The 15,750-nt window shown below is 29.1% G+C and overlaps 1 protein-coding gene across 2 annotated transcripts in view; it reads right to left on the bottom strand.

The window, feature by feature from the left end:
- Window positions 1–417: 417 nt before the first annotated feature.
- The window catches only part of LOC145306091 (rap1 GTPase-activating protein 1-like), a 231,283-nt gene continuing 215,950 nt past the window's right edge, over window positions 418–15,750 (bottom strand). Inside the window, exons 11-13 of one of the 2 annotated variants that reach the window (XR_013874890.1) lie at window positions 10,611–10,661; window positions 3,486–3,966; window positions 418–3,121 (exon numbers count right to left, since the gene is read on the bottom strand). Coding sequence is in view for 1 of the 2 variants with exons in the window: in XM_080148043.1 (XP_080004169.1) it covers window positions 3,870–3,966; window positions 10,611–10,661 (148 nt within the window). In the remaining variant the exon portion in view is untranslated. Of the gene's footprint in view, window positions 3,122–3,414; window positions 3,967–10,610; window positions 10,662–15,750 lie in introns of those variants that run through there. The other variant, XM_080148043.1, reaches the window with a different exon arrangement.

Raw genomic sequence — 15,750 nt, 5'->3', positions numbered from 1 at the left:
ACTTTGATTGCACGACCTTTGTCTCACAAGTAATAAATTGCCGCTCTTCAAAGAGGAGCCTGGAATAAGGGCTGTACTGTCATTATGTACGTGACTATTGAGTATCTCAATAATCTCCCTTCTTACACAACTAAAGAAGTTGTATTGCGAATGAGAAATTCGAGTTGCCACAAAGGGCAGGGAGTACAGGAGGGAGAGGCTAAATTCTTGCACATTCCCTTTAAGCCAGTACCCAAAGTCTGATGACTCCTAAAAATTTCATATTCGATCCATTGTCCCCTCCCTTACTCCCTGCACAAAGGGACTTGAACTAGAACTCTCAAAACCGTAAATGGAAATTAAGTGAATGCTGTATGGTAGGATATACAGACACAACCTAGTTATAGAGTAGCTGCGCTATAAATAAAGAATACAACATTAACACATTAAACAATTTATTTACATAAAGCCAGACACAAAATAATAATAATAATAATTTTAGCAATTATTTCAATAATTTTACAAATATTTTAATTTTTACTGGTTAAGAATAATAGATATATATCACAGATCTTCATTAATCAGGGAATGTGGGGCAGGACAATGGAGGATTTATTAATCTCCCCCAAAATTTATGGAAAATTGGGTCCAGTTTAATTTTTCTGCCATTGTCCTCTCCCGCCCTGTCATTAATACATAATTATAAAGATTTAAGTACTTTTTTTAGTACAAAATTGATAGTACACTTTTTTTAAGTACAATTGTATAACATTTCTTTTTAAAATGTGATATTAAATGCTTTAAACATTATGCTTTTGGTATTTTCTGAATTTCTTAATTTATGCTCTGAAAATGGTAAAGAAACAAAAAATGTTAAGATTTTTAGCAAAAAGTTTCTTTTTTAACAAGTTAATTTTTAGAAGTAAAACTCACGAAACCTAGATTTATAAGACGTGCCTTGTTTAAAAAATTGGTTACAAGAAGATTTTTTTCCAGTAACACTTCGAAACCGATTAATATCCGGTGGATAAGAATCGGTTCTAAGCCATACTAAAAATCAAGTATCATATCGTATTACAGACAATTTTCTACGAAGTTTAGTTTGACTGTGCGATCAAAACTGGTTTTAATGTTATTATTTTTATGCATTTTTATATCCGCGGAAATCTGTCTCTAATACGATACGATAAATAACTAATCTCCATTAACTTATCCCTTTAACCTTGAGTAAGAAATACTAAACAAGATATTTGATGAAATTTGTTCCCTCGAGAAATCAATTCCTTTATATTACTTTAGAAAAAGAAATTTCTTAGAAAGGTCGGAATGTAACAACTGAAGGAAAACTATTGCGGAAAAATTGTTATTTGATCATTTTAAAGAAAGGAAAAGTCTTATTTATTTGTAATCAGGGATATAAAGTGTTAAGACAATGGCCGATAAGTTGATGTATATCCCAAATTATGATGCACAAAATTTCTTTATCTGTAGATAAAAATTAGTAGTTGAAACGTTTGAAAATTCAACTTAATCAACCAACCAATCAAAACTCACTCATGTCTCTAAAGTTGTTAAGCCAACAAATTAGAAAACGTTATTATAAAACTTTGTGGACTAGTGCAATAAACAGCCCAGTATCCCCTCCCTCTCTCTCTCTGGTTTGAATTATTGTAAAATTTAATCAAAAAAACCTTCCATGTCTTTGACAAACTAAACTTTCAGAAAAGGAATTACTCTACATTTGTTCATATAAAAAGTAAAATCTTTTGGGGATTGAAAAAAATGTAATTTTATTAACCGTGGAACCCCTTGGGTTTCAATTATGTATTCTTTTTTACTTAAAAAGACTGTAGATCAATTGTCTGGTAGCTGAAAAATCCAGGGATCTAAAGGGCTAAGACAATGACCAAAAACATTATGTAAACATTATGATAAGACACAAAATTACCCTTCTGTATATTACAATTACAACTTGGTTCAAAAGAATTTTCTAGCTACAAACCTAAAAATCATCAACGACATTAAAAAATCTACATTTGAAGAACAAATCTTTATGTTTTCAATGAACCAAAGCAATATTACACTTACAGGAAAACTATTTAGCCTCAAATATTTTTATGCAATTTAAAAATGATATAAGTTCTTCTTGCTACTATTAATGGTTACAAATGCAGTTTTTTATGTGTTATATTCATTTCCATAAGAATTTATAATAGTTATCTATTGCATCATATCATAGACAGATTTCCGCGGTTATAAAAATATATAATTATAAGTCGAACAAAATGGTTTTGATATTATGATTGTACTTTTTTATATTCGTAAAAAGTTGTCTCTAATATATGCTATACATAATTTTTCAGTATAACTGAAAACCAGTCCTAATCCAGCGGATATTAATCGGTTTCAAAGCCATACTATTTCCAGATCTCTCCAATAAACAATTTTAAGGAAAAACTTTTCCAAATTAATCTCCATAAATTAAATTTTCAGGTATCCAAATTTGAAACATTAGTACAACATTTCCAATTATCTACAACTACAAATATAAAATAAAATTTTTTTTGTTTTTAAGTCTCTAAAAAAATCTTCAAAACAATGACTGAAATAATCGGCAAAAAGGATAAATAAATTAAGCTTAACAAAAATGCAAAAAAACGGTAAAATTAAATTCATTTTAAAATCAGAATTCAAGACATTATTAAAATAATTTGAACTGTTTTTTTTATTAATTGTGATTTCAATAGGTATTATAGTGTTATATACCAAAATTCTGATATTTTCGAGAAAAATAATTTTTACAAAGGAAACAATAGCTTACTCAGTAATGTGGAACATTAAATATTACTTCAATATGCAATAGATGTAGGATTTGTAGATAGTTAGCTATATGACTGGTGGATAGATAGATTGATAGACAGAGGTGCATTATTTATTTTCCTACAGCAATGCCATGATAGCTTCAAAACCGATTAATATCCGCTGGATTAGAACCAGTTCTCAGCCATACTGAAAAATCCTATTACCCTATATTAATTTGTAATCAAAATATAATTGAAACCTTTTTTAATTACATTACAGATAATATAACAATACATAATCAATAAGTAGACTCGATAGATAGATAGGTACATGTCTATAACTACAAAGGGTAAGTTAACTAAATTGTCCAGTTTAAACAAAGTTTTTGTGAAATAATCACTAAAGTTTATCGTATTATAGACAGCTTTCCGTAGATAGTAAATAGAAAAATTATAAGATTAATTTCAGTTTTGTAAGCCCCAATGGGCCGAAGGCCCAGACTAACAAGACTTAAATTAATATTATGATTTTTATTTTATTATTTGTACTTTGTAGAAAAATGGCTATAATACAATACCATACATGACTTTTCAGTATTGCTTAGAACCGGTTCTAGTCCAGCGGATATTAATCAGTTTTGAAGCCACACTAATTTTTTTTACCAATTTATGCATTTTTCATTGAAGACAATTTAATGAACTTACCATGTAATTATATCAAACAGACTTTGAATTCGAATTTGCGCGAAAATTATGATTAACATTTAAAGAAAGGACAAGTAAAAATATCATGACTTTTTTATAAACTAGAAATTAACAATTTTTGATAAAATAACATATTACTTGATATTACTACAAAACATTAATAATAAATTTTAATTTTTTCTAATCTCTCAATGTTTCTGTAAAAAAACTGTTTTAATATTCACAAATAACAACTATAAAACATTTTTATATTCTTAAACATTCAGATTTAAGAAAATATACTCCAACACTAGTATGTGACATTACATTTCTGACTGGTTTTTTCTTCGATCACTTTTGACATCAGTCAATTTTTTACTTTGTTTATTGGAGGATTTTTTGCACTTAATGTTTGTCAAGATTGTGGTTGTCTTCTTGTATAGAATTTCTGTGGGAGACGAGAGCAGATTGTTTTAAATTAATCCTCAGCCGATTTATTTCCCTAAGACACAGTCACAAATATTACAAATTATTTTGAGTCACCTAAAAACACCTAAAAAAAGCTTATCTCAAAAAATGACCTGTTTTATTTCAAGCCAACAATAGATTAATAACAATATATTTTGTGATTATTTTGCATAGATTTTTAGTTTTATTATAACAGCTAATCACGAAAACTTGAAAATCTAGGAATCGATCTAGCTCTCGAATTAAAGAGCTAATCTTGATGAAACTTGGTTGAAATATGTAGAATATAAACTTAGTTAATCCCAAAAAAAATTTCAGCTGTCTATCTTGAATAGGAGCCGAGAAAATCACGTTTCGCCCCTAGCGTTACGGACGGACTGACTGACTAAATAGCAGAGCAGGGTATAATAATCTAAATACAAAGTAGCTTGATGTCTGTCCGTCCGTCCGTCCGTCCGTCGGTCTGTCTTTCTGTCCGTCCCTTAAGATCTCGGTAACCACTGAACCGATTGGATTCTACTCTTCAGTAAATATACCTACTGGTCCTGTGGAGGTTTTAGGCTATTTCTTGAGGAGGGGAGGACACCCCCAACCCTTCAAAAAAACTAAAAAATCCCCCCCCCCCCTTTTAAAAAATTTGATTTTTGTTGCACCAGTGGTATTGCATCTTTTTATTTTTTATTACCTCTTGGGGCAAAGCCCCTAGAGGCTACGGGCGAAGCAGTTAGTATATTATATTGTGCTATCCCTGACAGTTACTAAATGACCATAATAATATATTTACTTCACTTCCTGCAACTTTATGTGTGCAAATTTTTTTTGCAACTTCCACAAAATTTAAATCTGTGCCAAATATTCCTCCCGTCCTTTTAAGACCTTTCCAGTATGGCTTCGAAACCGATTAATATCTGCTGGATTGGAACCGGTTTTCAGCCATATTAAAAAATCATGTATAGTATTGTATTACAGACATTTTTCCACAAATATTAAAATAAAATCTTAAAATTAATACCAGTTGTTTTGATCCGGCTCTTAGGCACTTCAAGTTTAACAAAACAGGTATTAAGGTAAAAAAATTTTATTTTAATATCAGCGGAAAGCTGTCTGTTGAAGGATTCGATAAACAACTATTGAAGATTAAAATATTCAAATGTCCCGTCCCTAACTAAAAATCCTTATAGGTTTTTATACAAGGTCCCAATAAAACTTATTATAACAATAAAACTTGGAAATTATGAAATGTTTTCCCAAAACCAAAAGTCTCACATACTGCAACTCACACACACACACACACACACGCTCTCATCATTTAAAACATTTTTGCCATATTGTTAGCTTTATTGATTGATGCTTTTGCACTTATTAAGTTATTAGCAACATTTTTAAACATTGTCATTTTCTTAATTTATAACAGAATAAAGCATCTGTTTTGGTTTTAAAATTTCAGGAACAGATATAAATAATTTTTATAAAAGGATGCGAATATGTCTGTACTGAAGTATTTTGCTAACCGCTGAACCGATATAGTACTCACGGTTAGACCCTCAGATGTCAAAACTTTATTTTAGTGTTTGGCCAAAATGACTTAGCAATTGTATCTGTAAGTACGTCTAATAACACCCTTTGCTATTTTTAAAATCCTAGAAAATTTTTTTTGCAAGAAAATTGCATAAATTCGCAACCTTTTTTAGAGCCACTACATAACTCGAGTTTTAAAACTTTTTATATAAAATCCTTTTTACAAAAAATATCAATAATTACTTAAAATTAAACCTGAAAGAAAAAAAATCTCATTACACGTGTTAATTTGCATGTTTTAGGTCTTTTTTTGAGGAAAGTATAACTTCCACATTTTTGACAATAATATATTTTTTTAACATTTCAAAGTAAAATATAATAAAACTTAAACGATTTTTCTTGAATTATCAGTTGAAAATTTCATCAAACATGCAATTTAAGTGATGAAAATTTAATAAAATCATTTTTTGAATGTTTAGAATTACCAATTTTCTACATTTAAAACAAAATGTTAACAAAATTTAAAAACATTCTAATATATAACTTTAAAAATCAATAACATTTTATAAAATGATGTTTTAAAAAATAAATCATTAAAAGGTATTAAAATGCATTTTAAGTTGCTTAAAATTAAAACGAGAATATCTTTTTACACTTTATTCTTTGTAATAGAGATTAATCGTCATTTGCTGAAAATGAAACATTTAATAAACTAATTGAATCTTTTTGTGACCATGTTTAAACTTTTTAATTTTTACACTAAGGTGTTTTTTAATGAAAATCTTTGTTGAATTCTCTTTTGCGACAAAAAAAGAAAGGGATTTTTTTACTATTTCTAGGTTATCTTATGTAATTTAAACGATATAATATGAAATAATTTTTAATTGTCTTTCTTTTGAGCAACAAAACACTGTAAAATGTAACATATATGCAAAAATAACAATTTTTTTAATGAATATTATAATATCCTTATATGACATTGCGTCAGAGCTTATTCTTTAGATCATATGTTCATGAAAAGTAGTCTGCTTTAGGTATATTATTCGGAAAGTTAGTTAAAAAAGAGAGAATTTGCTGTGTATACTGTTGAAAGACTTTCAAAAATGTAAATTACAAAGCAATCCTAAAAGATCGGGTCGTAGGCGAGTCTTAGTCGGGGGTTTTCTGATAGCAAATTTTGCGTTATTGGTATACAATGTAAAAAAAAACATTTTAAAGAAATTCTTTAAATAAAACCCAACGTGTATTGACAGTACAAACATCTTAATGCTAGCAGACATATGTTTATCAACATTTGCAGAAAACTATTTCCACAAGAAAAATTATTCAGGTTTCTACTTCACAATTTTAAATATTTCTTTCTGATAAAATGTTTGACATATATCGTATAATCATTTACCAAAAAAAAATATTTTGATAATTTAGATTTCAGAGAAGATTAATCCTTTCAAAAAACTAAGACGACATTTTGCATCTTCTGTCACGACATTTTAGAAAAAATATAAAAAACCAAAATTTAGTATGAAAACTATTTTCATCGATTTTTCTGAAGGTATTATCGTATTCTGTGGCTTTGTTATTATCATTTACTTATATCGAAAGTGCCAAACATTGTACCCTAACTTATTCATTTAATAAAAAACCAAGCGTGTACTCCTTTATATACGTGTAGCTTCTAGAAAAAGACCCCCCCCCTCACAAAAAAATACTTTTTCTTCTAAAAAATAAAATTAAAAAAAGGGATGGTCGTCTCCCCCTCCACCGCACCTCAAGTGAACCTAGAGGACAACGTAAACTTTTCTATTATTATGAATTTGATCAATGGAATAAATAAATCAGCTTTAGATTTATTTAAATGTTGTATCCATGTATAAATGATGTATTAAATCCATAATAACGCCGGAAGTATTGTTTAGATACTGTCTAATTGCTATAATTTACCCAGGGAATCTGCAAAAAAAAAAATTTAAAACACAATCAAGAAGAAGTTAATCAAAGCCATTTTCCATTAAAATAACCCCCAACCCCCCTTCAAACACCTTAAACTAATTCTTGAGAGGTTTGTTTCTTTAGAGCCAGTTTTTTTAGGGATGTTGAGTTCACCTATAATAACTATGGATCTAAAGGGATAAGACAATGGCCGATAAATTGATGTACATACCCAATGATGATACACAAAATTACCCCTTCTGTAGATTAAGATTAGTTGTTGAAACTTAATGAGCCAAACAATCAAAATTCACAAGTCCACAAAGTTGTTACGACGAATAAGAAAACTTTATTTAGAAACTTTTGGGACTAATCTAATATACAGCCCAATAGTACAAAAAAATAATTTAATTACCTAAATAAAATTTTAATTTAAAATTATTAAACTGTACTTATATAAAGCTTGTGACAATAATTTCTCAAATTGCTTTTCTCTCCCGTTGGCTGTGACCAAATAAATGTTTATATAAAACCATTTTTTTTTTTCGTATTTATTCGAATCCGGGAGATAGGAACCGGTTCTCATCCATACGAAAAAACTATGTCTAGCATCGTATTATATCCAGCTTTCTACGAATATAAAAATGTACAATCATAAGATTAAAACTAACCACGAGGTGCCGAAGGCACGGGCCAAAAAAACTAGTTTTAATCTTATAATTGTACATTCTATATCCGCGGAAAGCTGTTTATAATACGATGCGAGAAATAACTATTATCCTTATCCTATTAAATAAAGTAGTCTGTAGCGAAGGATCTCGCTAGCTGCTGATCGATATGGTTCTATTTTACATTAAAACTTATTACAAGTCCAGGGAAGGTTTTTAACTATTTTGGTGGTGGTATCTCCACCCTCCCAGCCTAGAAAAAAATTATCCCCATCTTTTTTTTAATTTTTATTTTGAAAACTTAAATTGAAAAACCTCAACCAACTCCCCCCCACCACAACCTTAGATTCACCTAGAGGCTTTAAGGCAAGTATCCGCTAGTCAAATGTAACTAACTTGTTTACTCAGATTGGTGACAATGTTCGGACACCCATGAGACAAACAGCCAGCGGGTATTATATAGTCAACACAACATATGTCATCTAAATAAAGTTATTATGCCATAGAGAGTAAGAAAAACTAATTTCCAGCGGGTATTATATAGTCAACACAACATATGTCATCAAAATAAAGTTATTAGGCCATAGAGAGTTAAAAAAAAACTTATTTCCAGCGGGTATTATATAGTCAACACAACATATGTCATAAAAATAAAGTTATTATACCATAGAGAGTTAGAAAAACTTATTTCCAGCGGGTATTATATAGTCAACACAACATATGTCATAAAAATAAAGTTATTATGCCATAGAGAGTTAGAAAAACTAATTTCCAGCGGGTATTATATAGTCAACACAACATATGTCATCAAAATAAAGTTATTATGCCATAGAGAGTTAGAAAAACTTATTTCCAGGGGGTATTATATAGTCAACACAAAATAAGTCATCAAAATAAAGTTATTATGCCATAGAGAGTTAGAAAAATTTATTTATTGCATGAATCTAAAGGGATAAAACAATGGATGATAAATTAATGTACATCCCCAATAATGATACACAATATTACCAATTCTGTAGATTGCAATTGGTGATAGAAACAATTATATATTCCATTTAATGAACCAACCAATCAAACTTTTTTTAAAAATTGCCAAAGTTGTTAATCCAACGAATGAGAAACAGTTGGGGACTAGTATATTAAAAAGCCCAATATTCCCTCCCTCCCTGCACTAAAATAAAGTTATTATGCCATAGAGTAAGAAAAACTATATTATTGCCCCTGATAATAAAAATAAACTACCTGGAGCTTTAAAATTGTCATGCTTTTAAAGTACGAAAATTATTGTTTTATGACTTTTTAAATACAATATAATAAGGAAGTATATGTGAAATCATCTCATAAACTCATGAACCATTTAAACACAAAAAAATCATGTTTTAAGGCCCTGCAGAAGGCTATAAACCTACAAGATCCTTTCCCCACAGGGTTCTAAAAGTCCTCACCCTAGAAGGTCCTAATAATTCTTGCTTAACTAAAGAAAAAAAATCAATAAATGTTTCATAAAGACAGAAGTAAAAAAGTTTATATAGAATATACTTCTTTTCTTTTATAGAAAATATTATTTATTGTTAAATTAATTTCTTTTTAATATTTTTTAAAGCTGATTTTGTATGTGTGTGTGTGTGTGATTGTGTGTTACTTGGGAAAATTTACCATTTCCCATAATTTCAATTCCATTTGCTTCATTTTTAACAAATAGCAAAGCAACTCTGCAGTTCAATTCATCATTTATATGTCCGTCCGTTTGTATATCTGACCGTCATACTAAGTTTTTTTATAAAGTTAACATATCTGCAGGAATCTAAAGGGATAAGACAATAACCTATAAATTGATGTATATCCCCAAGAAAGACACACAAAATTACCTCTTCTTTAGATTAAAATTAGTGGTTAAAACCTTTGAACACTCAACTTAATAAAACAACCAATCAAAATTCATTTAAAGTCCCTAAAGTTGGTGCGGTAAAGAATAATAAAACGTAATCATAATACTTTGGGGACCAGAGTTATAAACAGCCCAATGTCCCCTCCCTCCCTCCATGGGTGGCTGCGCTACTTGAGTTGTTGTCTACCCTTGTTTGTTTTAAAAGATTTCACTTTGCACAATTGTGAACTTTATGAAATAAACTTCTTGTTGGCAGATTTTGTGGTAACACATTTTTTAGTAGCGAAGCTACTCTATAATTCACTTTGTCTGTCCGCACGTACGTCCGTCCATAACGCTAAAGACGTCAAAATGGTTCCTACTGCTTCTATGTCAGATACACGACCTAAAAAGTTAGAGTAGGGACAATGCCTTAGTCTATAAACAGGCGCAACTCATTACCATGCAAAAGTTAAGACTTCTCAGACAAAGATCGTGCAATCAAAGGGTTGCCTAATATCCTTGGGTGTTAGAATATCGTATCCCATTACAAGCGGATTCTCTAGATGATCACTTAAAAATCGAAAGAAAATCCCGGCCTTACGAAATAATGTAATTTAAGTTGTAGCGCAACTACTATACAACTAAGAAGGTTGGTACGTCCGTATATGATAATGATTGTAATATTTGTAATGCCTTGAAGCTGTGGTCAGATCACTCTGTAATTGGAGCTCTCGTTCTCGCAATCTGAAAAATAAAAATATATAATCAATCTTTATATAATAAAGTAACAGGATCTCTGTCTGTCTGTGTGTACCGAAGAATCTCGTTAATTATTGCTGTATGTAAACATAATTATAAGGCATTACATATTTTAAAGGTATATGCAGCCGCGAACCAGCCGTCAAAAGATGCTGCTTAAAGTCTGTTTTTTGCTTAACCTTATCTATTCTAAATATAAACATTAATCCCTAATATTTAAGCTGCCAAATAACAAGAATTTGGCGGCTTGTAAGCGGCTGGCTGGCGGCTGCCGAGTCCTGATATACTGTAATAAATGGGCATGGACAACTTAATAAATTAACTTAACTAATTCTTACCCACCCAATCGTGGTGATAGTGTTATCTTAAACCCGTGAAAATTAATTCTTACTAGAGCAGTAACTCTTTGAGGGATCTAAAGAGAAATGACAATGGCCGATAAATTGATATACATTCCTAATGATGATGCACAAAACAACTGATTAAAACGTTTAAACATATTAAGCCAATGAATAAGAAAACGTTATTATAAAACTTTAGGGACTAGGGCAATAAAAAGCACATTATTCCCTCTCTCTGGCATAATTGTCCTTAGATTTAACTTTCAGATGTTTTGATTATTGTTTTTCTTAACAATTATGCATGGACGTTTAAACATTAACCTTTCAATACATAAATACAGACACTAATTATCATGCAGTAGGGAGGGAGGGGACAAGGGGTTGTTTAATACACTAGTCCCCAAAATTTTAAATTAATGTTTATTTATTCGTTTGCTTAATAACTTTGGGGGCTTTTAATGGATTTTGACTGGATGGTTTATTAAGTTGAGTGTATTAGGATGTACATCAATTATTGGCTATTGTCTTATCCCTTTAGATCCCTGAATTATCAAGCTACAACTAATCAACACTCATTTATTTTAATAACAAGAAATAATTGTTTAATACAAGAATAGCTTAAAATGTTAAATTTAATTTTCTTCTTACGATTAAGTTAATATCTTAGAAGAAAAACAATATACTATAAATTTATATTATATACATAAAAAAAACTTGTTATTTTGAAATGCTTATTTACTTATTTTTTTTTAAACAACAAATAAAACTTTTTTTTTAAAAGTACCTAAAGTTTTCAGCAACAAACTTAGTTTAAAAACTTTGGGTACCAGTGTAATTTACAGACCAATGTTCCCTTCCTACCTGATATACCCCCTCCCATCTATTCAAATTAAACTGACAAACTTTGCTCTATACAAAGTTTGTTTTAAGTTAAGAAGGTAATTTCTCTTCTTATTTTATTAGCCTCATTTTCTTCCGAGGAAAAAAGTTTCAAAACCTTGGGGTTGCTCTATATTCAAAGAGATTTGGAGAGGGCAGAAAAATAACCTAAAACCATACCTAGACTTTTTATTAATTAAAAATATCCTAAAACCATTCCGGGACCTATAAGAAGCTTGACTGTAGTAAAGGAAAACCATATCAGTTCACGGTTAGCGGGATTCTTCACTACAGACAAAAAAGCTTACAACTTTATATAATAGGAGAGAAGGACTGGTCATTAAGGGATTAACAAAAATTTTTAACCAAATTTTTTAGTGTTAGGCAGGTTATAAATATCGAGAATAGTCACTTTCCCTCAATTTTTGGCTTTATGACTTTCATTAAGTCTTAATTGGTTGGTTAAAATTAGCAGTGTCTAAACCTTTCCAATCTATATCAGAAGTATTATTGCAATGGATCAATTTATTGTACATTGTCTTCTCCCTTAAGATAGTATACAATACCAGTCCATGACAAGTTACAAACTATATTAATTGGATAATAGTCAATTAAATAATTTGAATTTTAAAAGATTGGGTAAATAGTGAGTGAATAAATATATGGGAATAATGTAGGAAATTACCAGGGATAAAAGGGATAAGACAATGGCCGATAAGTTGATAAACAACCCTAATGATGATACAAAAATACCCCTTCTGTAGATTACAGAAAGGGTTGAAATGTATGGACACTCAACTTAATGAATCAACCAATTACAATTCAATAAGTCTTCAAAGTTGTTGAGCCAACGAATACGAAAATCTTATCATTAAACTTTCGGGACTAGTGTAATAAACGGCCAAATGTCCTCTCCCTCCCTGAAAAAAATACTCTGAATGGCATGAATGGTATAATCCTTTACTTTCTGGGAAAACTTTTTCTAACTTAGAACAATTTATAAAGTTAAGTGTAAGTAAGTACAGAGCTAAGGGTTTAGAATTTAATATAAATAACAAAGCATTTTATACTTATTGAATAGGGGTATATATAGAATTTATCCCTAGTAATCTCAAAACGTGTAAGTAAGCAATTAACATTTTTTTTGGCTTACTTAAATGTGCCATTGTGCCATTTTTGTGGTAAATTACTGATAAGCCATAAAGAATACTAATTGCTTACTTACAAATAGCATTCTACAACAATTTGGTCTTACTTGTGAGTTAAAAGAGGGTGGAGTAAATAAATACTCAGTCATTTACAGTAAAAGTGGCTTATATAAGTTGAAGTAAAGAAAAAGAAGGAGGAGTAATAATTAATCCCTTCCTTCCTGTAAGCAGTTTATGAAAAAAAGAGAAGATTTGGCTGATATAAGCCAAATAAGCAACAAATGTGATTGATTGCTTATAAGTAATTTATCCAAAAATTGCATGATTTGGTATATAAGCCAAATAAGCATTTATTGTGATTGATTGCTTGTAAGTAATTTATCAACAAATTGGATGATTTGGTATATAAGCCAAATAAGCATTTATTGTGATTGATTGCTTATAAGTAATCTATCAAAAAATTGTATGATTTGGTATATAAGCCAAATAAGCAATAAATGTGATTGATTGCTTATAAGTAATCTATCAAAAAATTGCATGATTTGGTATATAAGCCAAATAAGCATTTATTGTGATTGATTGCTTATAAGTAATCTATCAAAAAATTGCATGATTTGGTATATAAGCCAAATAATCATTTATTGTGATTGATTTCTTATAAGCAATCTATCAAAAAATTGCATGATTTGGTATATAAGCCAAATAAGCATTTATTGTGATTGATTACTTATAAGTAATTTGCATTTTCATTGATTGCTTATAAGTAATATATCAAAAAATAGCATGATTTGGTATATAAGCCAAATAAGCATTTATTGTAATTGATTGCTTGTAAGTAATTTTTCAAAAAATTGCATGATTAGGTATATAAGCCAAATAAGCACTAAATGTGATTGATTGTTTATAAGTAATCTATCAAAAAATTGCATGATTTGGTATACAAGCCAAATAAAGATTTATTGTGATTGATTGCTTATAAGTAATCTATTAATAAATTGCATGATTTGGTTTACAATCTAAATAAGCATTTATTGTGATTAATTACTTATAAGTAATTTATCAAAAAATTGGATGATTTTGTATATAAGCAAAATAAGCATTTATTGTGATTGACTGCTTGTAAGTAATTTATAAAAAAAATAGCATGATTTGGTATATAAGCCAAATAAGCAATCATTTTCATTGATTGCTTATAAGTAATTTATGAAAAAATAGCATGATTTGGTATATAAGCCAAATAAGCAATCATTTTCATTGATTGCTTATAAGTAATTTATGAAAAAATAGCATGATTTGGTATTTAAGCCAAATAAGCAATCATTTTCATTGATTGCTTGTAAGTAATTTATGAAAAAATAGCATGATTTGGTATATAAGCCAAATAAGCAATCATTTTCATTGATTGCTTATAAGTAATTTATGAAAAAATAGCATGATTTGGTATATAAGCCAAATAAGCAATCATTTTCATTGATTGCTTATAAGTAATTTATGAAAAAATAGCATGATTTGGTATATAAGCCAAATAAGTAATCATTTTTATTGATTGCTTGTAAGTAATCTATCAAAAAATTGCATGATTTGGTATATAAGCCAAATAAGCATTTATTGTGATTGATTACTTTTAAGTAATTTATCAAAAAATTGCATGATTTGGTATATAAGCCAAATAAGCAATCATTTTCATTGATTGCTTATAAGTAATTTATCAAAAAATTGTATGATTTAGTATATAAGCCAAATAAGCATTTATTGTGATTGATTGCTTATAAGTAATATATCAAAAAATTGCATGATTTGGTATATAAGCCAAATAAGCATTTATTGTGATTGATTGCTTATAAGTAATATATCAAAAAATTACATGATTTGGTATATAAGCCAAATAAGCATTTATTGTGATTGATTGCTTGTAAGTAATTTATAAAAAAAATGTATGATTTGGTATAAGCCAAATAAGCATTTATTGTGATTGATTGCTTGTAAGTGATTTATGAAAAAATTGCATGATTTGGTACACAAAACAAATAAGCATTTATTGTAGTTAGTTGCTTATAAGTAATTTATCAAAAAATAGCATGATTTGGTATTTAAGCCAAATAAGCAATAATTTTCATTGATTACTTATAAGTAATTTATCAAAAAAATTGCATGATTTGGTATATAAATCAAACAAGCATTTATTGTGATTGATTGCTTGTAAGTAATTTATCAAAAAATTAGATGATTTGGTATATAAGCCAAATAAGCAATAAATGTGATTGATTGCTTATAAGTAATCTGTCAAAAACTTGCATGATTTGGTATATAAGCCAAATAAGCAATAAATGTGATTGATTGCTTATAAGTAATCTATCAAAAAATTGCATGATTTGGTATATAAGCCAAATAAGCATTTATTGTGATTGATTGCTTATAAGTAATTTATCAAAAAATTGCATGATTTGGTATATAAGCCAAGTAAGCATTTATTGTGATTGATTGCTTGATTCTAAAATTTTTCATTAATTACTTCATTAGTCAAATAAGCAAGAATTTAGATTGATTGAAGTAATTTATCAATAAATAGTATTATTTGGTATACAAGGAGGGGTGTATATTCTGCACAAGATTAATTTTTTTCTCCTGCTACTAATTCTCCCTCCTTCTAGTTTTTTCCACTAAGTAGGGGGGAGGGGGGGGGGGAATGAAAAAAATATTTAAAGA

The sequence above is a fragment of the Acartia tonsa genome, chromosome 2, assembly GCF_053477335.1.
Source record: "Acartia tonsa isolate MP-2025a chromosome 2, ASM5347733v1, whole genome shotgun sequence".
NCBI lineage: Eukaryota > Metazoa > Arthropoda > Copepoda > Calanoida > Acartiidae > Acartia > Acartia tonsa.
Note: the sequence above shows the minus strand (reverse complement) of the source record. Positions and strands in the feature narration are given on the sequence as shown.